Here is a 22,692-nt window from a genome sequence, read left to right as displayed (position 1 = left end):
GATTTCGCCCAACGCCAAAGAACGTTCTAAAAAAATGGTCAGTATATGAACAATGAAGTGGTGATTCGGCAAATTCTCTTTGAAGAAGATCATACAATATAGCTATTGTTCACATGTCAAGATTAGTTTCCCTTTTACAATTTATTCACCCATCCCTTGAGGCTTGAGGCAGCATTTGAACACCAAAAAATTCTAACAAGAGTCGACATACAGAACTACAGCCAGGTGCTGTTGTTACACATGCTGGTTCCTACCGGTCAAGAATCATCACCTAAATTTTCTACAATGGTAGCAGAAAGGGCACAGAGTTCTCATAATAATAGATCAGTACAGAAGGCTGTTGCCGGTATGATGCTGGGGTTCCCTCATCTCATTTAGTATCAGTCAGCGTTACTTCATTTCGCAGGATGGTAAATGATGTTTTAATTCACTTATTTTTCATTGGGTCTGGGAAGCTTCTTGTAGTCGTAGTTGTTTATGTCCAGCTTTTGCTGCAAAGCCTAATACAGGGAGGCAGCTCATCAATTAGATCAATCGTTATAAAATGGCATACCATTCATCAAATCAGCCACTCATTTTCACATATAACAAAATAATCACCTTCAGCTCATCCTCTAGTGAAAGCTTCTTAGGCTTATAGGTTCCTTCCACTGGCCCTGTTCGGCTCAATGCTTTTGTTGTCTCTACAACCTCCCATTCCATATCCTCCTTTTCCTTTGTTACTTCTTTGCTGCAAAATGCAAAACGCAAAATGAAACAGCACTGTTAAAATCATGAAATGCTATGGTTCAATAAAACTACATATATTTATTAGCACAATTGGTTTAGCCAAGTTAAAGAAAGGTGAATTGTTTACCTGCCCTGTATAAGATGAGCAAGCCCTACTGCACCAAACACTGTCAAAGAAATAAGTGGCAGTCCATATCGAACAAATGGATGTTTCCGACCCCACCGTTTGAACTGTGAGGCTTGTCGAGCAATCTTAGCTGCTGGCTCCACTGGATCAGCTTTCTGAGTTGTTTCCATGGCAGAAATTCACCTTAGCACTATGGCTACTGAAAAATGTTAAAAGAAAGATAAGAAAATGGAGCATCTTCAAAGTAAACACTGTAAGTTAGAGGCAATGTAAGGGAGATGGATAAGTTCTTGCATGATACTCCCTCCGTTTCATAATTTAAGATGTTTGACTTTTTTACTTGTAATGTTTAATCATTTGTCTCATTCAAAAAATTATGAAAATATCATTTATTTTGCTTGTGACCTACTTTATTATCAAAAGACCTTTAAGCATGACTTATTATTTTTTATATTTATACTAAATTTTTAAATAAGACGAATGGTCAAACGTTGTAATCAAAAAAGTCAAACATCTTATATTATAAAACGGAGGTAGTAATATTCTACTGTAGAACTGTGAAACTATTTTACTGCCTCTCATAGCCCAGGAGGAACACAATAGCATATCAAATGAAAAAAAGTAAATGCATGTCCATGCTGGTGTGTATGCACTATCCTGATTTATGAAACAGCATTATAATCAATAAACAACTGAAGGTGCTGCCATACAGCAGGATGTTGCAACAGAATATGAGGAATATAAACCGCGATTGTACGGGATAGCATTAGTTAGCAGGGGCGGATCTATTGTGGACATGGGGTTCAGTTGAACCCCCAAACTTTTCGGGAACAAAAAAACATGTTATTAGTCTCCCTTAAGGTTATTATTAAAGCAAATTAAATCAGATCCAGAATAGAACATATCTAGGGTTCATGATGCATATTCCATAGGAGAAAAAAAGTGCGTGGATAGATAGACGGGAAAATAGGATGTGGATGGATGGATGCTCACCGGCGAGGGTGAAGGACGACAGCGCCTGCTCGCGGGAGATCAGCACAGGCGGCGGAAGGAGAGAGGAGGAGAAGCCCCGTCCTAGGCCGCCGCAAGGGAGAGGCTGAGGGGGTAGCTCGCCGGCCGGCTGTGCCTGCCGCGTACGGGAGAGAGTCAGAGCGAGGACGGAGAAAAAGGAAATATTACTATAGTAACAGGGTGAGGAGATTGATCTGGTTACTTTCAATAGAAAGGCTGGGGGCATTTTGGTCTTTTCAGCTGGCTGGAAATTTATTTGTGATTTTATAATGATATTAGATAAAAATGCTAATGCGGTACAGCGTAAAAAGATTGATACCGCCTCATTTTCTTTATTTGACAATTAATTATAAAACTAAAAGTTTGTTGTTGTATAAAAAATTGTACCAATATATCTGTATTGAAATGTCAAGTCACACAATATTAGTTTCACATTCAACCAATAATACATGATTTTGGAATGGAGAAAGTACTTATGAAGTGGTACTTCATTTTCATCCGTGAAAAAGATGACATTGATTTATAGACGCACGATTAAAAAACATAAGTAATTATTATTTACTTTATTATAATTAGATTTAATAATAAATTTATTTACATATAACTTACATTTATGTATTTTGCACAAAATTTTTAAATAATATGAATAGTTAATTTTATATTAAAAAATCAACTATATCATCTATTAAAGTCAGAGAAAGTATTATGTTACTGGGGTAGTTCGGATTCTATGTGTCTTGATACCACGAATAAGTCCTCATTGTGTTATGCACTTATGCTCGTATATGCTTGGTCAAGTTGTTTATACCAATTCCTTGGCGTTCACTCATTTGTTGATATTATATGAGATGGGCTTGTCTTGCTTTGTTTTTATTTTTCTTTCACGAGCTAAGTAGCACGATGATGGATTTCTTCCTTATTTTGGATTTCAAATGGCGCTTTTTCCAAGTCAAATTGAGTCATTCTCTTCTCTTCACCTCGCGTGCATGTTTTTCTTTAGGGGAATTGGACAATGTGTGGAGGAGGTGACTGACACGCGGGTGATGTCACCAAGTGATAGACGATAGAAACATCTTGATTTTTCTAAGTAGGTTAAGATTTTGATATCACATCTTAGGAGTGTAGTGACGTAATGGCAGATTTTCTAGGTAATCTCCCACAAGCAAATATTGTAAAACAATTGAGATGAATGTATCATGAGTTCTAACATGAAGTACAAAAATTAGATTCTTCTTTATGGGTTTCTCATTCTCTGTTTCAACACCTGAGCAAACTCTGTCATGTCAACCTCCTCTATCTGGATGGATATCAACAGCGGTGATCTAGTCAACGAGATTAGGAGGATCTAAAGTAAATACTTTAGATAGAGTTTTAGCCTCATCTTTCTATCGATCTTTAACAGGGGTAGTGGGGGCTCGAGCCCCCGCCGCCCCTGTGTTGGATCTGCCCCTGGATATCAAGTTCTTCAGTTTCACCTTTCTGCTGCTTATTTCTGACTCGCCAACAAGCACCATCCACAGAATGCCAGATTGAGTTGCATACTTCAAATGGTTCTGTATCCTAGTAGTTGAGCTTGAACTCTGCCTTTATCCCAAGAATTCCACAGTTCACTACAAAACTCAGCTGCCAATATGAGGTCCTTGCCGATAGTGGACACCCAAAACCTCCGTCTTGGTAGCTCGGATCTGCAATTCAAGAACGATTTTGTTCTGTCATTACAACTCATCCAAAGAGTGAACGAATGGCATGAGCAATGATAAATACCTGTTTTTGTTCCATCTCCTGTTGCTCCATGATTGAGAAAACTCTTTCTATTCCAAGGCGAACGCCGACAGCAGGGACTTGTTTTCCACTGAACATACCAACAAGATTTTCATACCTGCCCCCAGCTGCAATGGAGCCCACCTGTTGTGAAGTAGGATTAGTTCATGAAGATAAGATTAAACTCTAATTTTCATATCCTACTCCTTCCAGATGTACAACCCAGTAAGTTTTTCGCTCAGACATGCTTACAGATTTTTTTTTTAATAATTTCTTTGCATATATAAAACCGTTGCTCAATTTAGATGATGACCGAGACTGACCAGTCATGAGTTTCTAATAACCAAAAATTAGCTAAAGACTGAAGACCGATTAACCGTAAATGTATATATGTCTAAATTTATTAGCATTTATATAAATTTAGGTAAAAATAAAAAAAATCTTATAACGAGAAACAGAGTAAATAAAAAGGTAACGAACAATTTTTCATTCCATAGATATGGCCAAACTTGTCTAGAAAGAGTGCACGACATATCAGGCGAACAGACAAACGAGCACCTTGCCAATTGCCACATTGATATAGGAACACTGGAACAGAAATGCATGGTACACTGCAACTATAACAGACCGTGGCACTGCAACACAAATCGATCAAACCATATTCTTACGTAGTTAGCGACCAAGGGCACTGGTTGTCTCTGCACAGATGAGAGCTGCGAGTCTGTGACCCATCATCATAGCAGCGTGAGGAAAATATCTAACAACATGCAACGTAAGGGGAAAGTTCAATCACACGTGTTTAGCTATCTCTGAGCTCCTATCAGTAGCGCACCCAGCAGGCGGCGTGCCGAATTTGGAAAATAGCCCTTTTGTACATGGAAATGAGCCAGCACATCCACCAGACTGGAGCATATATCCTTCATGAATTTGCCTATACAAATACTAGCGCAAAAAGAAGCCAGCTCGGTCCACCTGCTGTCAATAATGTCCGCCGGTGAGAGCCGACGAAAGCTATCTTTCTGTGTTGTCTGTGTTAAGTAGTATGGTCTCGTGTCTATACTGCTGGTCCTGAAGCTGATCAGGCCAAGCCCGATATCTCTTGCTCCTCTTCTTTAACTTTGTCGGGTACTGTTGTTTCTTCGGTGAGTTGTGAGGCAACTTCACTGGGTTCTGGTACAGGGTTGATAGGGCCCTGAGGAATGCCGAACAGAGTGGAGAATATCTGCCTGTGGCACTCGTCGCAGAAACAGAAGTATGAGAAGTGGCCTTCGTCAAGAAGTTTGTGCACTGTGGCTCCTGGAACCACCCTCCTGACGTATTCAGTGACTGATGGTGGCACCACCCGATCATCCATCCCCTGTTAAGACAAATGGAGGTTTAGTGTTTCAGGACAACTTCAGTAATATGAATGCAAGATATATGATCTAGGGAAGGATGGTGTGGCAAACAATATACTGGAAAATCGTAGTTCATTAATAAGTGATTAGCCATAGAGGTAACTTGTTATTAATAGTGTCTGTTTATTCAATTCTCATGCCAGTTATGTATTAACTTTTAGCATGTATAAATCAAAATCTCAATGATGTGCCTCAGTTCCATAAATGATGAAATACAAAACCATTACAAATGTCCTCTCCCCTTTTTCTCGCACGCCCGTTCTCTTCACTGTGCTACCGTGATTTGTTTTCTAACAGGTATAACTATAGCAATTAGGCAGACCGGATTAAAATTGTTTAAAAGGGGTAATCATTACATGAATTGAGCACTAGTCTAACTGAAAAGGTGTATGTACCTCGACTAATGATGATAATGTGTAAATGCTCATGTTTAATGAAATCACATGGTCAACAACTATAGAGTACAGACCACTCCCTAAACACTGTAAAATCAGTTCTGTATGATACCAAACTATGATTTGAGTAACTATGATCTGTTTTTTTTTGTCTTCTATGAACAACTGCTATCAATATGCCAAATCGATTACAATTCACTAAATCATATTTAGAACAGACTACATACCTGCCATATGTGTATTGGGCCCAGAAATCCCACCCACTCCCGTTCAGCCTGACTGAATAGAGATTTGATCAATTCAAAAAAGCTCAGATCCTCTCTCTTCTGCATTTGAATGTCTGATAAGCTGAAGCCCCAGTCTGATACTTGCAGTACAGCTTCCTCTACAAATGGCCGTGCATCTCCTTGGCGCACAGACTCTGCAACATCCTTTTCCCAAAATGCATTGAACATAGGACCTTCCAGTAAAGTTTTGTCCTGAGTAATGCACATAGGATTAGTATTTGGCATGATAAAGGGCCAATGCTTCATAAATGGATGAGTGCCAGACAAAAGGGTTCTAAAATTAGCTTCAAGCAGACATGCACAGATGAATTAATAGCACCATACAAATTGTTGAAAGTGTTTCTGTCCTTTGTGGAACTGATAATATGATCACAGCAGTATGGGGACCAAATTAACTGATGTGCCAGGTGAATCTGAGAGCACTTGGCAGTACAGGCATCAAATAGCAATAGCGTTAACAGGAGACATGATAAGTTACACAGTAGATCAAACTTATGAAGTTATGTTTATATGATAATAATAGTCAAACTAATGTACTGCCATTTCAATTTAACTGATATTGGGTGAGCAAAATTATTGGAGAGTGGAGGCACATAATCATTAGAAACAGGTGGCCATAAGTTCTCCATCCTCCTAACCAACACCAACTCTACTGTACCATATTCTGCGGTACAAATAATGCATGTGCTACATGCCACCCCTACCTATGGATAACGAGGGAGATAGTACAGCAAATATTTATAGGACAGGCCCATGTCATTTCAGAGTAGTTTTGTAAGTTTACATTGGCACCTTAATATAGCACTTAGCATTGGTAGCAGCATACCTTCTTCCCCAGTGACAGTGACAGCCAACTCTCAGGCTGCCCTTGCTTTCCAGAAAGGAAGCTTTGGTGATAAAAGAGAGGCAACAGGGCCGGAAACCTCCGAGCTAAAATGTGCATCAGTTTCCGTTTGGTGGACCACCTCTCCCATGTTTTGCGCCTTTCTTCCTTGGTCATCTTAGAGTCGTATGGATTTGCCATAGGCGCGAACATTGCTGCACCTGGATTCAGAGTGATGTGCCATTTATGAGCATCCAATCAAAAGAGCAGATGATCAACATGAAGTATTCAGAAAACATGTAAGGTTCATATTATTCTAATACACAAAAGGTTTTGATTTTTAACTGAGAAAATACATATTGAGAGAACAAGATGAAATTCAGATGATAAAAGAACTTGTCTTGATCAAGTAAAAAGTGGTGCTCTAGTTAGAAGCTATGTCCAAATGAGTCCATGCTTGACGAACACTAGGTGACATGGAGCATTGGGAGTGCTCTAAGTGTTTAAAGTTGTAAGCACACACAATGTAAATATGGCATGCCTATTGTGATAGTGTGAAATCAACATTGTCGTCAATTTATAAAATTAAGTAGCACCTAATACAACAATAGGACAAGCCTACAGATAGAGTAAACCAAACTAAATACAGGAAAAGTATCCGAGGCAGGTTACCTGCCACTCGGTCAGGAATATGGCGAAGAGCACTCCAAGCATGAATGCTACCTGCAGAATATCCCACAACCCAGAACTTGTCCACAATTCCAAGGGCACCAGCCAAGTGAAGCATGTCATGTGCAGAGGAATTCAGATTCCGGCCTGGGTGAGGATCACTTTCACCAAAACCAGGAAGATCATAGGTCACAAGTCGTGCCCCAAATTCCTCTAGGAGGGATGGGTTGATTCCTGGGATTCCTGTATATGAAGAAACCATGTAAATCAAATATGCAATGTATACAATAAAACAACCAAATGCAACACTTGATCTTACCTGCTAATCTCGATGAAAGAAAAGAATGAGGAGCGATCAGTGAAAATCTTGCCCTGTCAGCTGTGACTCCTTGTTCTTTATAAGCTATATGCCTTCCATCAGGAAGTTGAATTGTTTTGGCACTTGGAGGACCTATGTAGAGTTTCTTTGGCAGCTCTACTGGGGTATCATCAACACTCCCTACACCTAATACTGCATAGAAAGTATCCCTGTTAATCACACGCTAAAAAATTTGATCCAGAAACCGTTTACTTGATCCCATGAATCACTTAAATCCATAGTGCATTGATAAAATGATTGTACAATGTGCAACAAGTATATCAGAAATGAGAGTGAGGCGGCAGTTATAGATAAAAATTCTACATGCATTGTATTCACATATAAGCAACCAAAGGGCCATAAACTCAAAAATAAGAGGGAAGCAAGAATCCACTAGACAAGCAATAAGGTTTCTATTGGCACCAAAATAGTAACATCAATACAGCCAAAAAAAAAGGAGCTAGCTTGACTCAATAGTAAAATAATTGACTGACCAATGACCAAATATTAGACATTAGGTTTGACCCGGAATGAATTTCAAAATGCCGTAGGCCACTGTGCATTGTACCCCCATGAAGGCATGAACACAAAACGCACTGCCGCACTGGTCATGGTAAGGGAATGGATCCCACATTCAAAAAAATCTCCTTGCAATAATTAAACGCTTTAACCAATACCTGAAGTAACATTCACAACAATAACGCCGTACGAAGAGATAGATTGATGCTAAATCCAAAACAAAAATCTCAGAAAAAAGAACTGCACCACACGGTCAGTTAGATCCATCCCCTCTGATGACCAACACTAAAGCGTGCACGCGCATATCATACATACATCGTGATGCGCGACGACATAGACCAAACTGTATGCTGAGCCGGAGCAGAGCCTCACACACACGCAAGGCAAAGAAGATCGTGGGGGGTGAGAGATCAGCGGCAATTACCGATGAGCGTGACGAACGCGACGGCGGCAACGACGACCCAGCACCTGACGGGGTCGCGGTCCTCAGGGAGGTACTCGTTCATGAAGCTGAGGCGCTTCCCCGCGGCTGCGGCCGGGCCCCTGAGCCGACGCGCGAGCTCACTGTCCTCCGCGCCGGCGAGGCTCTGCGCCGCGATGTCCCACAGCCCGCGCCCCAGCAACCGTAGCATCTCCGCCGTCGACTCCACGAACCCCCTGGCCTGCTGCGCCCACCCTTCCTCCACCTCCCTCCCCTCACCCTCCCCCTCCTCCTCCTCCCCCCCTCTGTACCACCCGCCCCCTACCGCCGCCACATTCGCCGCCGACTCCCCGCCCGCCCCGGGGAACCGCACGCCGTTGTCCCCCACGAGCGTGGCCAGCTCCTCGTGCCACGTCATCGTCGCCGCCGCCGCCATCTCGCCGCCACGGCGCCGATCGCTCCGGCCCCCCTCCCCCGAGTAAGTGTCCCCCACTGCTGTGTGGCTGTGCTCGCGTTTGGTGGGCGTCAGAGAGAAGTTGCCCTGGGGGCGAGGGCGAAGAAGTGGCGTCGTGGCGAGACGGGGAAGAGAAGTGGAAGAGGAAGGGTTGAAACGGAGGCGAAGTGGCGAACCGGCAAGTAAATGGGTGGCTGCTCGGCGGGCCCCACCGCGTCTACTGTTATGGATTTTTTTTTTTTTTTGGGTCTGGATTGGCTGTTCCGGGGTTGCTTTCGACCTCTGTTGGCGTTCACAGATCTATATGCCCTAGGATGTGAGGGTTGAACCGCAACCGCCGTTAATGGACGGTCAGATAGAGGCGGTCCATGGGATGGGTTAATGGGTACCCCTGGCATTTGTACCAACAAAGTTCAATATGACTTACCCTGGAAACATTAAACAAGAGAGAAATATTGTTTTATTAGAAAATTTTGAGATAAAGTTAACCGAGCTTAGTAGCCTATATTTATAATTTATTTAATGATTTTTATATATCAGGATCATGGACGATCAATAAGGATAAGAATCTTATCGTGTTTAATAGACAAATACCACGAATAACCACATTTTTGTTGATTCAAGGTAACAAAAAGTGTGTAATATAGTTTAGGTAAACGTCGTTCTTAACGAGCAATAACTAACTTGGTGTAGCAACAAGTGCCTCTAGTTCAAAACATAAGCATTTATATGTCTACGTTGTAATACAAATACTAAGCTTAGATCAAAAAATTCTTTCTTAAGTCACGTTAGTGATAAATTTTTAAAATTTGAATAATGTATATTTCCTTTTCATTAAAATGATGAGAATCATATGAATCAACACAAAAAAAGTTTATATCGTTATACAAAATTTGAATCATACAAATGCTTATATTTTGTAGCGGATGTAGTGTGTTATAAACCTTTGAGAAAGAGTTATGTTGGCATGTGATATCTTAACTAAAATAAGTTGAATAAACATGCCTATATCAATTCATAAAAATAAGTAATAATGGTCAAAGTTGTGGCAATGAAAATATGAATATATCATTATAGTATAAATATGGATAACAATTTTACCTACAGGTCTCGATATCAATTGGCACCACACTTGATAGGCACCTCGTGGTATAATATTTTATCCATGGATATGTCCGCGCAAACCTGATGTTGTAGTAGCCAAGTTTTATATTTTATCCATGTATAACCTATGCGGACCTAATATTTTGTATTACTATATCCGTTCTTAAAATATATGTATGTCTAAATTATTTAGTTGGAATCAAGTTTGAGAATAAAAAACTATATTGTCCTTTATAAATGAGTAATACATGAGAATGAGATGATAGGTCAAAGAGGATAAAATGAATATATATATATATATATATATATATATATATATATATATTTAATAATAAGTGCTCAATGAAACATGTATTATTATAAATAGTGCTAGAAATATTTATATTTTTGAACGAATGGAATAGTTGATTTATTCACATTTGTCATAGTCATTACTTGACCCATTTGATATCTTAAACTTTAATAAATTATACTAGCTTGATGATTAATTGTGTTATCATTTAAACAGTTGGTGATAATTCTATCACTTATTTATTATGTTATTCTTGTTAAATAACATATCGGTATTTTTCAAAGTGAGACTCAGTATGTATACCTCGTACCCAGTCGGTACGGGTACGTGCAGACAGCGTGCCCGATCCGATCCATTGTCCTTCCTAAGCACAAAGGAAAATTGACGTTTTTCGATCTATGACTCGGAAGAACCAACCTCACATCCAAGCACGTGAATTGTCAAGAACTTTAAATTTTGCGTCATGGCATCCGGTGGCACACCAACGGTGCCCTTTTGTCGCCAACTTTGCCTGTGTAAATGGGAGGTGTTGGTTTAGCAGAATCGGAGACGGCGGCGCAAGGCGACGCTCGGAGCAGACAGTCGCAACGTGTGGACTGGGCTGGGGCGAGCGAGACCGACCAGAAGCCACGCCGTCTCGGCGTCGTCTCTCCTCGCCACTCGCCGCCAGTCAGCCTCGGCCCGGCCCCGGTGCTCCGCCGCTCCGGTGGTCCCAACTCGAGCAACAGCACGGGCCACAGGTGCTCCCGCCGTACAGAGGATCCCCGAGCCACCCACGCCACGCGCGCGTACCGGTTACGCTTTGGCCCACTTCGGGGGGCAGGTGGCGACGTGGCGTGGAGAGTGGGCGGCGGCGCCCACCGCCCAGTGGCCGTTCCGCGCGCGGGGGATCCGGTGCGCCACGCCCGGCCCGGCACACCCGAGCATCGTGGTGCGGCACGTGGCGCCACCTCGAGCCGCCTCCGCTCGTAGATCTTGGAGACGCCGTTGTGGTGGCAACGGTGGGGGCGGCGGACGGTTTTCCTACTCTCCGTACTCGTGCTAGCTGCTGCTGATTTGGCACCGCACAGGCTACAGCGTCCTCGCGGCATGCCAATGGGGTCGTGCCACGTCGTGGCATGCCGCGGTTCGTGCGTGGCCGAACGGGAGACTGCACGACAGTACGAGACAGTCGTGGGAACTGGGAACGTGAGGCGTGTAGGACGGAAAAAAAATTGTTATCACCTCACGCTATTGTTTTTTCCGAAAAGATTGAAATAATTTTAGTACTAAGGTCCTTGTTTAGTTACCAAAATTTTTTGGCAAAAAGGTCACGTCGAATGTTTAACCGTATGTTAAAAGGAGTTTATGGATACGAATGAAAAAACGAAAATTCGCAACTCATCTCGAAACCACGAGACGATTTTTTTCATAACAATATAATTAGTTTTTATTTTCATCTATGTTTAATGCTCTATTTAAGTGTCAAAAATTCGATGTGATGTTTTTAGAAAAAGTTTTTAAAAAGTAAACCAGACCTAACAGTAACTGGATAGTCTAATCAGCCCATGAACATGATGGTTTGTAAAACGGGTGGCGTGACTGTTGAGGCGTGACTGTTGATCTTACCCCTGCCATTTTGTTCGTATATAGTTTTTACTCGCTAGATATAAAAGCTTAACATGCGGTAGGTCATAACTAACAACTATTATATTTATATTTAAAACTCAGGTAATCTCCACATACAAACATAACATGTCATAACTCATTAGCAACTATTATATGTATAAAGTTAATGCAATCATACTAAATTATATATAATTTATTAGATCTTAAATATTAATTGGTAACAATATCAAATCATTGCCCTCTTTACTATTTTGATAATACTTTAATGTGTATTCATCCACTATCTTAACTTATTTTACTTGCACTCATCCATGTATCGCTGATTAAGTATATTCATGTATTTTTTCGATGCATTTAACATAAATTCATACGTATATCCCGCAGCAAATGATGGGGTATCATCTAGTTTAACTGGATTTCCTACTAATATTCATATCACTAATCCACGGTAAAGGTTTTCTTAGCTAGCGTTCGAATACGCTGAAAAACTAAACGGAAGTATTTTGAAAAAACAATAAGTTATTTTAAAAGATCACATTAATTTATTTTTAAATTTAAAATAATTAACACTTAATTAATCATGTATGAATAATTTATCTCGTTTTTCATGTCAAAGACGATCTCCATCATTAAGCGATCTCGAAAGCAGTATTAGTAGGAAAGAGTAAAGGCGTAAAGGGTTACTAGCAAAATACCTGCTATGGAATTATATATATAATGTTATAGTTTTTTATAAACTATACTAATATCACTTATTTGAACTAAATATGGACTACTTTATAACATCAGAAAATACGAGAGACATTTAAAGTAGTATAGAAAACAAAAGAAATGAAAAAAATCATGCATTCACATTCAGATGCGTGTGATATATTGATGATAGACTGAAGTCAGGTTGCGATCGAGATAGCAGCATATTCAGCAAAATGATAACAAGGCATTTTTGGCAGTTTGCTTTCAGAATGGGTCAGCCGATTGCCCGATTGTTGCGGTAAAGTTGGAATTCCAATGAAAATGATCGCAATTGGGTGTAAGACAGAGAGAAATTTCAATTGATCTCTTCTAATGATAGGGAGGCGTTTGAAAATTAGTTTACCGACGTTATTGACGTGAGAATGTATTTAGGTCGTGTTGGTTGGGGGGCAAGAAACCGACGCGTAAAACGTAACATCGAATTAGCATATAATTAATTAATTATTAGCTATAAAAAATTTTAAAATAGATTGATATGATTTTATAAATCAATTTTATTATATAATTTTTCTAAAACATACACCGTTTAGCAGTTTGAAAATCATACTTGTGGAAAACAAGAGAGTCTATCTTTATTTAACCGGTCTTACTTAATTTCTATTACCATATTTATTGACTAAAGTATTTAACTGAACTTCCCCCCGACTAAAAAGCGTTCTAGATTCTTAACGATGACGACTCCTCACGACCATTCCTTTTTATCCTGCAACCACCTTCTAGAAGGCAAAAGCTGAGCTGTACTGGACAAACTAAAGACGAAAATTCTCAAAAAGCACTACTTTAAATTCCTTTTGAGATTAAAATGCAATTAAGACCTAGCTAGCCGGGTCAGCTCGCCGTGCATCGGTGCATGGGGTATAGCCGATGAGCTGGTTATGAGTCATAATCCGGGCAGGAACCCATCATCATTATCCACTAGTAATCTCTTAATCCGGAGAAAACGACGTCGATCAGGTTAGATAGATGTACATGTCATCTACTACCTCCGTCGATTAAAGTTAAAAAGAAGAGCATTTTTTATCTTTGAGGATATACTACAAGATATCACTGTTTCTATACAAAAATTTGATACTTTCTAGTACCTAAGATACTAAGAGATACCAAATTTTACGTAGAAAACAGTGGTACCTCATGTATCTCCTCAAGGATGGAAAAATTGCTCTAAAAAGAATGAAAACATTTTTGGTATTTACATTTTTAAAAGGGTAATTATTATACGCTTCAAAAGGAACCGAAAGAAAAGTATTTGAGGTATTTAGGTAACAAGGATAAAAGATAAATCATATATATAGAAGAGCAAAGACGTCTAAAAATTAGTAAATGTAATGTGCGGAAATGTATAAGTGATACAAAATGTGCCGGTCAGTACCGATTTGCGTGGCAGCAACCATATTTACATGATTTTCTCTAGTTTAGATTTTCTTTTCAGAGTGAAGCATGATTTTATATGGTGTTTTGCAGTTTTGCACGATGACATGAAAATATAGTTAATTTGGATTGCAAGGTTGATGGAAGATGTTTGTGTCTCAATTTCGAACAGGAGCAACGGTGCCATTCCGCACGGCGGAGCACCTACCGCAGTGCCCGCCCCTCTGTACTCCAACGAGGACATCGCCCAACGCAACCCCCTTCCTCTGACGATGAGCAGGGTCCTCTCGATCTCCCCTACACCCATTCCTCCTACCGACGGAAGCACGGTATTTCTTGATATTTTTAGCGTGGAAGGTACTGACACTAAACACAATTACTTCTCGATAACTATATATTACACACTTTTATCATGGATTAAAAAAAATCCTTTTCGTACTTTGCTCCTTTCATATCAACGGTTAACGTTGCGTCACCTGTATACCTCTACGTATCTCGCAAAACACCATAAAAAACTCAATAAGAAAAGACTATTGTGCTCCTTAATAAGTGAAGAATAAGTATGGGTAGGAAGGTACGTAATTAAATGTGAAATATTTTTTAAGAGAAAGTGATTGATGTAAAAGAGAACTATGAGTAGGACTAAAAATACTTATATTTTAGTAAATATTTAAATTCTAAATAGAACAAATGGAGTACTACCGAAGCCATTGATCTCCATTTCAGATAAGATGACATGTAAATATCTAATGATAGATTGATCTACTCCCTCTATTTGGGACAAGATGAAAATGTATATGCATATTCTTTTAAAAGTTTGATTATTTTTACAGAAAAACATTACAACATATACGGTATTAGATTAGTTTCATTGAACCTAAGATTGAATATCTTTTTTGTAATACATTTGGCTGGTGTTGAAAATGATGCTATGTATTTCTAAGAACATAAAAGAAGTTTATCCTTACATAAAACCGGACCAACTTGCATTCTAAAATAGAACGGGTGTAAAGAATGATTGTTGTACTAGCTTCCTCGGCGGCCCAACCGATGGCGAAGAACGTGGCCGTGCGTTGGATGGTTGACAAAAAAGAACCCTAAATAACTTGTTTTGCGGGGCATATGGATAGTAGAGTGCAGTATATGGCATGATGGGTTGGAACATGCGTATGGCCGGCCATGTGTTGGGTAGCTAAAGCCTCGGAACGATCGGTGATTCTGATACCATCATCTTCTGGAGAGCTAGCATCTAGCTAGTAGCTTTGGAGTTGGGAGGGGGACAGTGCACTTTATGCGTGACCAGTAGTAGCGCTGGTGATGGTTACAGGGGGTGCACAGAAAGTTCGTGGTTCGTTAGCTCGTTTGACTTGTGATAAACTCGGCTCGGTTTGTTTCATTTTTCTAACGAGCCGAGCTAGCATTTTAGCTCGTTAGAAATAATGAGCCAGCTCGAGCTGGCTCGTGAGCTGCTCGCGAACCTAACGAGCTAGACAAAAGATACGCAATTCACCGACATTCATTGATTCCACCCCGAAAAGCATGTGTTCAATACTTTATAGGTTCATCATGTGATTTGTTGGTTCAAACTTTAATATTTAAATATATTTTCATATGATTCACATGTTTGAACTAAAATTTTGCTTGTATAATCTATTAAAAAATTGTTTAAGTTAACTTTTTATGCATGGTTCGCGAGCCTAACGAGCCAGTTCGAGCTTTGTAACGAGCCAAGCCAAGTTGTGTTTTTAGCTCGTTACGATAACGAGCCGAGCCGAGCCAGCTCGTTATCTTATCGAGCCAGACCGATCCGAGCAGCCGAGCTGGCTCGTTATCCACCCCTATGATGGTCATGTGGATCCGATTCTATCTCTTCAAGTATACTACTCCGTCCAAAAAAAAGAGAATTTCTAGGTTTGGTAGGTTGATTGTTTGATCATCCGTCTTATTTAAAAAATTTATTAAAAAATTTAAAAAAATTGGTCACAAGTAAATTACTATTTATGTTTTATTATGTAGTAACAATTAAAATATTAATCATAAAAATTTTTCAAATAAAATAAAGAGTCAAAATTCTATCCAAAAACACAAAAATTCCTTTATTTTAGGACGAAGGCTGTATATGCGAATTGAATCATCCGTGTAAGCACATGCTACGGGCGATATGATAGACCATCACCCGGACCCCAACATTTTCTATCATGATATGTGTGGTACTGTCCCTCTGTCCCAAAAAAAAAAAAGCTAATTCTTCGGTTTTCGTATTCAACGTTTGACCATCTATCTTATTTAAAAAATTTTAGAAAATTAGAGAAAAATTAGTCACACATCAAATACTATTCATAATTTATCATCTAATAAAAATAAAAATATCAATAAAAAAATTGAATAAGACGAAGAGTGAAAAATTATTGGTAAAAAATAAAAAATTAGTTTATTTTGGCACGGATGGAGTATACGTTTCTGTACTTTATTAGTTGGTGTGGGAGTCATGGGTGTACCGTTGCTGAATTCGCTGGCGCACAATTCCGTAGTAGTAATGAGTAGTAGTATCTGTCTGTTTGCACCGTGTGATTTCTTTAGTAGTAGTACTGGCTTTGCAATCTCTTTACACATGCATGTGACTATGAGAGCCGTGGAAAGGATACTAGCGGAGGTGTAGAATCAAAGATCGATAAGATTGGTTGATCCAGCTTTATAGCAATTAAAGACGGAGACAAACAAGTGCAATTTACAGGGTCACACTCACACAACGCCATTGCTGGGGATTCCATTTCCAGCTACCAAATGGCGAACACACAGTTCCAAGTTCCAACAGCTACCAAACAGTAAGGAAGATATTACTGTTAGGGTGTTTCGGCGAGTAATAAGTAAGATAAGAGGACTCTAAAAGTTGTCATGTTATATTTATATTTACTGGAGGAGAGAGAAAACATGTTATAAATTTATAATCAGTTATATCATAAACTCTAAAACACTAAATATGTATAAGAGTTGGATCATACATTAATGATATAGTGTATGGTTGTGTATAATTATTGTACAAGTTAACTCTATATTAATTCTTAATAACATAAAAATATTTTGAAGCTAATACTTAACTCTTTTGTTGCTTTTGCTCTGAGCAGCTAACAAGTGGTAGAAAAACCAGGCAGCCGACGAGGGCGATGGAAAGGCCGGGGCAATATGCCCCCCCCCCCCCTTCCCTGCAGACCTGCAGCGGTGATTCCTCGCTGGCGGCGGAGCACGAGGGAGAAGCATAATTCTCGCTTTCAGGCCTTCCCAAAATTTTTTCGTAAAAAACATCACATCGAATTTTTAGACATCTAAATAAAGTATTAAATATAGATGAACCAAAAAATTAATTGCACAGTTATAGAAGAAATCTTAAGACAAATTTTTTAAGCCTAATTAGTCTATGTTTAGCCATAAGTGCTACAGTAACCAATATGTGCTAATGACGGATTAATTAGGCTCAAAAGATTTGTCTCGCGGTTTTCAGGCTAGCCGTAAAATTCGTTTTTTCATTCATGTCCGAAAACCCTTCCAACATCCAGTCAAATATTTGACGTGAAGCTCTTTCTAAAATTTTCTTGGATGTAAACACCACCTCAGTGCGGCGTCGCCGACCAGGCTAGCTGCTGCAGATGCACGTAGCTGGCCCACTTCTCGTGAAGCAACAGTACCTGGTTTTTTAAAATTGGGCCCTCTCTGCCTAGACGGCTGCACCGAGGACGTCACGATTTCAGGAGACAGCAAGCTTTCTCAATCCACATTCATATGTATGCGCCGAATTTGGGTTTGAAGTTTTAGGGATGTTTCATAGACACAAGCGTGCCCTATGTTGATACTCCTCTGTGCCAAAAAAAAAACCAATTCTTCGGTTTTTATATCCAACGTTTGACCATCCGTCTTATTTAAAAAGTTTTCAAGAAATTAGAAAAAAATTAGTCACACGTAAAGTACTATTCATGATTTATCATCTAATAAAAACAAAAATATCAATCGCAAAAAAAATTTGAATAAGACGAAGGGTCAAAAATTATAGGTAAAAAATGAAAAATTAGTTTATTTTGGGACAGAGGAAATAATACATTTTTATATGAGCCATGTTCCGGTCTAACACCATGTACCGTCATGTATCAAATAAGATCTAGTTGTTCAATTAAGGAGGACATGATTGGAACAAAGATAAAACTCATGAGGACACAATCCCCTTCGGCCGCACGAACGATATTCCACCTTCCCCCACATGCTCAATTCCTTCTATTCGTCACTGCCGTAAGTCTACCTTTTCCCTTCCCTCACACACTTGATCCAAGCAATCATCATCGCCGCTTCCCTGGAGAAACAATCTCTCGTCGCTGATGCAAGTGTTTCAGCCGAAGTCTGTCCCCTACCCATCCTTACCCTCCTCTAGTCTCCCCGTGTCATCCTGCGCATGTTGGCTACCAAGGCCGTGCAACCAACAAAGATGGTGACACCACCCTAGTCTCCTCCCATGCAATTGGTGGCACCGCCAATCTCCTATGTAGACCACCAAGAGGTTTGTAGGAGCACTAGGAACATGGCCTGCCTAACGCCTGGAATGATGGGAACTACTTAACGCATGTCTTGCACTCGAACACCTTATCCGTCACCAACACCCTTCTCTCCAATGGCGTTGACGCCGTCGCCGTGTGCAATGACAAGGAGAGCGGATGGTTGCAAGCCTCATCCCAAGAGAGCGGCTTAGAATTATTTTTCTATTATGAAAATATGTTTTTACCCTTCTACCTCAATCACATATTGCCGGTACCATAAAACAAATTAAATGATACCTAAGGTATCATTAGATTTCAGTCATATAATTGTGCTCTCACAATGGTCCATATTTAATAGCGGACACAAGGGTGGATCATGGGGGCTCAAGGGCTCGTTCGAAGCTAGTAGTGGCAACATGTCTAATCGATTCACGTAAAACGAAAAATATCATTAGTACGTGATTAATTGAGTATTAACTTTTGTAAACATGGAAAATGGATTAATATGAATGTTGTAAACAACTTTCATATAAACTTTTTTTTATAAAAAATACACCGTTTAGAAAAAGTCATGTTAAAATTTTTCTTTTTCCCATATAATATGTCCTAAATGTCACAAATATAGCTACGTACTAGTTTTCTGTTATTCTTGTATTTATACAGTTTTTTTTAAAATTAATTTGCACATAATTATTGGATTACACTAGCCGCGGTTTTTGGTCGAAACCGTGTGGTTTTGACCCAAAACCGCACAGTAACCGTAGATTTTAAATTTAATTTTTTTTAAACTTAAATTTGTCATGGTTCTCACAATATCAGGACGGGATCCGCGGGTACGCGCCACCTTTGTTTTCGCGAGTTACACGGTAAGTGAAACCTGCGTCACACCCACCCACACACGCACTATTAACTATACCAGACAGTTTCAGGAGATACGTGTGCACATCAGCAGACAACACAAGGACAGGATTGAATAGCAGATTGATCACACGCTGCACATGCCAGAGCCAAGATGGCTTCTGAATTATTCATCACACGGACATTCACACAGAGTCACCCGATGATCATAGGCGGATGACAACACATGGTGGTAGCCACGTGGCTTCTTAACAGTTGCAAGGGTTGCACTTGCAGTTGGAGCCGCAGCCGCAGCCATGGGCGGTCTCGCCGGACTCAGCGGCCGCCTCAAAGCGAGCCTTCTCCCTCGCGACACCGAGCACGACGGTGGCCTGGGCGCTGGTGCTCTTCTCTTCCAGGTCAGGGTACATCTTTCTGCAAACCGTCCACAAAACCAATTCAATTAGCGCACGAAGTTCTTCAGCACGCAGCATGTAATTAACTTACTGTCACTGGCTAGGCATAAATGAACATGTTTTCTTCAGAAAAGGAGGTAGACAGAGAAGTGAAGAATAAAGGAGATGATAGTTGCTGCTCGTGTCCATACTATTTACGAGAAACAATTAAGTTAAGCATACCCGCACTTGCAGTTCGAGCCGCAGCCACAGCTCGATCCACAGCTGCAAGACATTTTGTCGCAGTTTGAAAGCTCAGGCAACTCAAGATGACAAGGAGATGATGAGCTTTGGGATGATGAGCACAATGAACAACCTCCACCAGCTGCTTCCACCATTTATAGGACTGGATCGAGGCAAAGAAGCGTGCATCTCCAAGTTTCTGCGTGCCACGATGCTATAGGCTGTCAGGAATTAGTGGCTGTAAATTATCTCTCCTGATCCTGTGGCCAATTCTGATGATGAAATCACCTTCTGTCAGAGTATTTTTTTTCAAAGCTTTTGATTATGATAATGTTAACATTGGCCACTCAAATGCTACTTAATCCCAACTGATGGCGAGTGTTTTGGGTTACCATGGCAAATAATTTCCTTAGTTTACCTCAAAGGTTCGAACAACTGCAATAACACAATGGCCAAAATTTCTACCTCCAGTGAATATACTTTCTTTGGTGAATTGAGGCCTAACAATAATAGATTACCCTCCTAAAACTCCTTTTACTGGCGAGCTTTCTGAACAGAGTTCTGTACGTCTGTGTATAAATGCGGTTGCTTTCTGCTAATGTACCGGACTAGCAATGCGTAGTTGACTTCTCTTCCATTGTTCTAAGTACATCAGCAACGTTAGTTAAGATAGAAAATCTAGCAAGGGAACATATTGTACGTCATTGTATATCTACGACTTCCGCAACTGCCTACCGGCAAGAAATAAAACATGCCCTCTTTGTTTCGCATGGTTTCTTCTGCCTTAAAACAACTAACTTTCAGATAACCGCGAGGTACCTTTAGACAATCTGCTATCTGTACAAATGGAATCACTCAAATGGCATCTAGTTGTTCCTATTTCATTTCTGTAAGAAAGTATTATGAACAAAAGTACTTTTTTTCAGAATATAAGGATAGGACTACTTTAATTGTATAATTTTAATACCACCTCTTCCCCCCCCCCCCCCCCCTATTTTCCCGTTTGTTTTCCAATCTATGAGAAATTGGCTGATGTATAAGCTTTCGCCACCTTAATACAAAAGATACGGAAGTCCTTTGCGTATTCGAGAAAAAAATCCCCTCTATTTTTTTTATTTGACGTCATTGACTGTTGGTTTTATGTTTGATCATTTATCTTGTTAAAAAATTTATAATTTATAATTATTTATTATGATTTAATTTATTACTAAAGGAACTTTAAGAATGGATTATAATTTTATATATTTTTATAAAAGTTTAAATAAGACGAACAGTCAAACATAAATCCAAAAGTTAACCACGTCAAGAAAAAAAAATAGAGGGAGTATCGTTTTAGTTTCATCTGTAACCCACAGGCTGTATAGCCTAGTTTTCTTCACACACACACACACACACACACACACACACACACACACATATATATATATATATATATATATATATATCCACAGCCTGTGGGTTTCTTGAAGTCTTGATTACTCAAAAGTATGCAAACCTGCTCTTTGTTCATGTCATTTCTGAACAATCGTTTCTATCACTCACGCTATTTCAATTTCGAGGCGTACGTCTGTCTCAACCGACAGCATAGGTCACAGGTAAGAACTACCAACAAATGATAATTACCGAGACTGCTCACAAGAAACCTTTCTTGTAGCATTCAACACTGGCCTGATATAACAATGCCAATTTGTCGGTTTTAGTTGACCTGGCTGAGACAGCAATAAAACATCACAGCCAGAACAACAAGAATTTAGAAATTATCACAATATATTTACAAATATCACACAATTCTCTTCCATTCCAGCTAAGAATTAAGAAACATAATAGACCAAATCTAAAATCCACAGCATGATAGCAAACACAGATGATATGCAGCAATACTCAGGGAAACCAAATACCTATGCTGTCGAGATCATCACCATTCACCTCAATTACCACATCAGCATCTTTGCAACAATGACGATGGAGATGGAAAGTGGCGACGAGGGCCAAGGGGTGTTTAGTCGGTGAAATAAAAATTTTTGTAAATCACATCAGACGTTCGATCGATGTTGAAAGGGGTTTTCGGATAAAAATGAAAAAACGAATTTCACGGCTGGCATGAAAACCGCGAGACGAATCTTTTGAGCCTGATCAATCCGTCATTAGCGCATGTAGGTTACTGTAGCACTTATGGTTTGTTTTTGGGTGAAAATTTTTGGGAACTAAATGGGGCCCAAATCAACCGACGAAGCTGGCAGCGGAAGGTCGCCGGATGAATTTTTTATTTTAAAATCTTTTTAATAAATAATTTTATTACAAAATCTAAAAAAAATATTTTTACGGTATAAACCTTTTGACTATGCTGTCAACCCTAACATGATAAGACAATGTTGCTACACAGAGTTTTAATTTTATTGGCATGATATGGCAAGACAAAACTGTCATATCAGTATAGTTGGTATAAAAGGCTACCGTGCCAACTAGCTTCCGGAAGAGAGAGATCCAGCGCTCCGGCGGGCAGCGGCGACGAAGACGCAACTGTGGGCCGGTGGCGCGGGCGATGGAGCCGTGACAGGCCCGCACGTCCACCACTGGAGGCCATTCCGTTTCAGCCTAAAAATGTGGGCCTCACGTACCCA

At 39.9% G+C, this 22,692-nt stretch overlaps 3 protein-coding genes across 3 annotated transcripts; all 3 read right to left on the bottom strand.

Moving 5' to 3' along the window:
- Positions 1 to 61: 61 nt before the first annotated feature.
- Positions 62 to 2,023, bottom strand: LOC102704960. Its single transcript, XM_006649836.3, has 4 exons — positions 1,850 to 2,023; positions 857 to 1,055; positions 601 to 730; positions 62 to 500 (listed from the first exon to the last, which is right to left on the bottom strand). The coding sequence occupies exons 2-4, from the start codon at positions 1,024 to 1,026 to the stop codon at positions 432 to 434; spliced, it is 369 nt and encodes a 122-aa protein (XP_006649899.1). The 5' UTR covers positions 1,027 to 1,055; positions 1,850 to 2,023; the 3' UTR covers positions 62 to 431.
- A 2,359-nt stretch (positions 2,024 to 4,382) lies between these two features.
- LOC102704684 lies at positions 4,383 to 9,103 on the bottom strand. Its single transcript, XM_006649835.3, has 6 exons — positions 8,501 to 9,103; positions 7,519 to 7,710; positions 7,203 to 7,442; positions 6,534 to 6,751; positions 5,648 to 5,899; positions 4,383 to 4,985 (listed from the first exon to the last, which is right to left on the bottom strand). The coding sequence occupies exons 1-6, from the start codon at positions 8,931 to 8,933 to the stop codon at positions 4,707 to 4,709; spliced, it is 1,614 nt and encodes a 537-aa protein (XP_006649898.1). The 5' UTR covers positions 8,934 to 9,103; the 3' UTR covers positions 4,383 to 4,706.
- A 10,438-nt stretch (positions 9,104 to 19,541) lies between these two features.
- LOC102704403 (metallothionein-like protein 1B) lies at positions 19,542 to 20,231 on the bottom strand. Its single transcript, XM_006649834.3, has 2 exons — positions 20,072 to 20,231; positions 19,542 to 19,868 (listed from the first exon to the last, which is right to left on the bottom strand). The coding sequence occupies exons 1-2, from the start codon at positions 20,224 to 20,226 to the stop codon at positions 19,703 to 19,705; spliced, it is 321 nt and encodes a 106-aa protein (XP_006649897.1). The 5' UTR covers positions 20,227 to 20,231; the 3' UTR covers positions 19,542 to 19,702.
- Positions 20,232 to 22,692: the final 2,461 nt, after the last annotated feature.

The sequence above is a fragment of the Oryza brachyantha genome, chromosome 3 (assembly GCF_000231095.2).
Source record: "Oryza brachyantha chromosome 3, ObraRS2, whole genome shotgun sequence".
Classification (NCBI taxonomy): domain Eukaryota; kingdom Viridiplantae; phylum Streptophyta; class Magnoliopsida; order Poales; family Poaceae; genus Oryza; species Oryza brachyantha.
The sequence above is the reverse complement of the archived record's forward strand: the minus strand, read 5'-3'. Positions and strand labels throughout refer to the sequence as shown.

Coding starts and splice junctions, on each gene's coding strand:
- LOC102704684 (XM_006649835.3), bottom strand. CDS start 8,933: ATGGCGGCGGCGGCGACGATGACGTGGCACGAGGAGCTGGCCACGCTC. Junction 6,752..7,202: donor TATTCCTGACCGAGTGGCAG/GTAACCTGCCTC, acceptor CTCTGAATCCAG/GTGCAGCAATGTTCGCGCCT. Junction 5,900..6,533: donor CACTGTCACTGGGGAAGAAG/GTATGCTGCTAC, acceptor TGCATTACTCAG/GACAAAACTTTACTGGAAGG.
- LOC102704403 (XM_006649834.3), bottom strand. CDS start 20,226: ATGGTGGAAGCAGCTGGTGGAGGTTGTTCATTGTGCTCATCATCCCAA. Junction 19,869..20,071: donor GGCTCGAACTGCAAGTGCGG/GTATGCTTAACT, acceptor GACGGTTTGCAG/AAAGATGTACCCTGACCTGG.
- LOC102704960 (XM_006649836.3), bottom strand. CDS start 1,026: ATGGAAACAACTCAGAAAGCTGATCCAGTGGAGCCAGCAGCTAAGATT. Junction 731..856: donor GCTCATCTTATACAGGGCAG/GTAAACAATTCA, acceptor TGCATTTTGCAG/CAAAGAAGTAACAAAGGAAA. Junction 501..600: donor CACTAGAGGATGAGCTGAAG/GTGATTATTTTG, acceptor TCCCTGTATTAG/GCTTTGCAGCAAAAGCTGGA.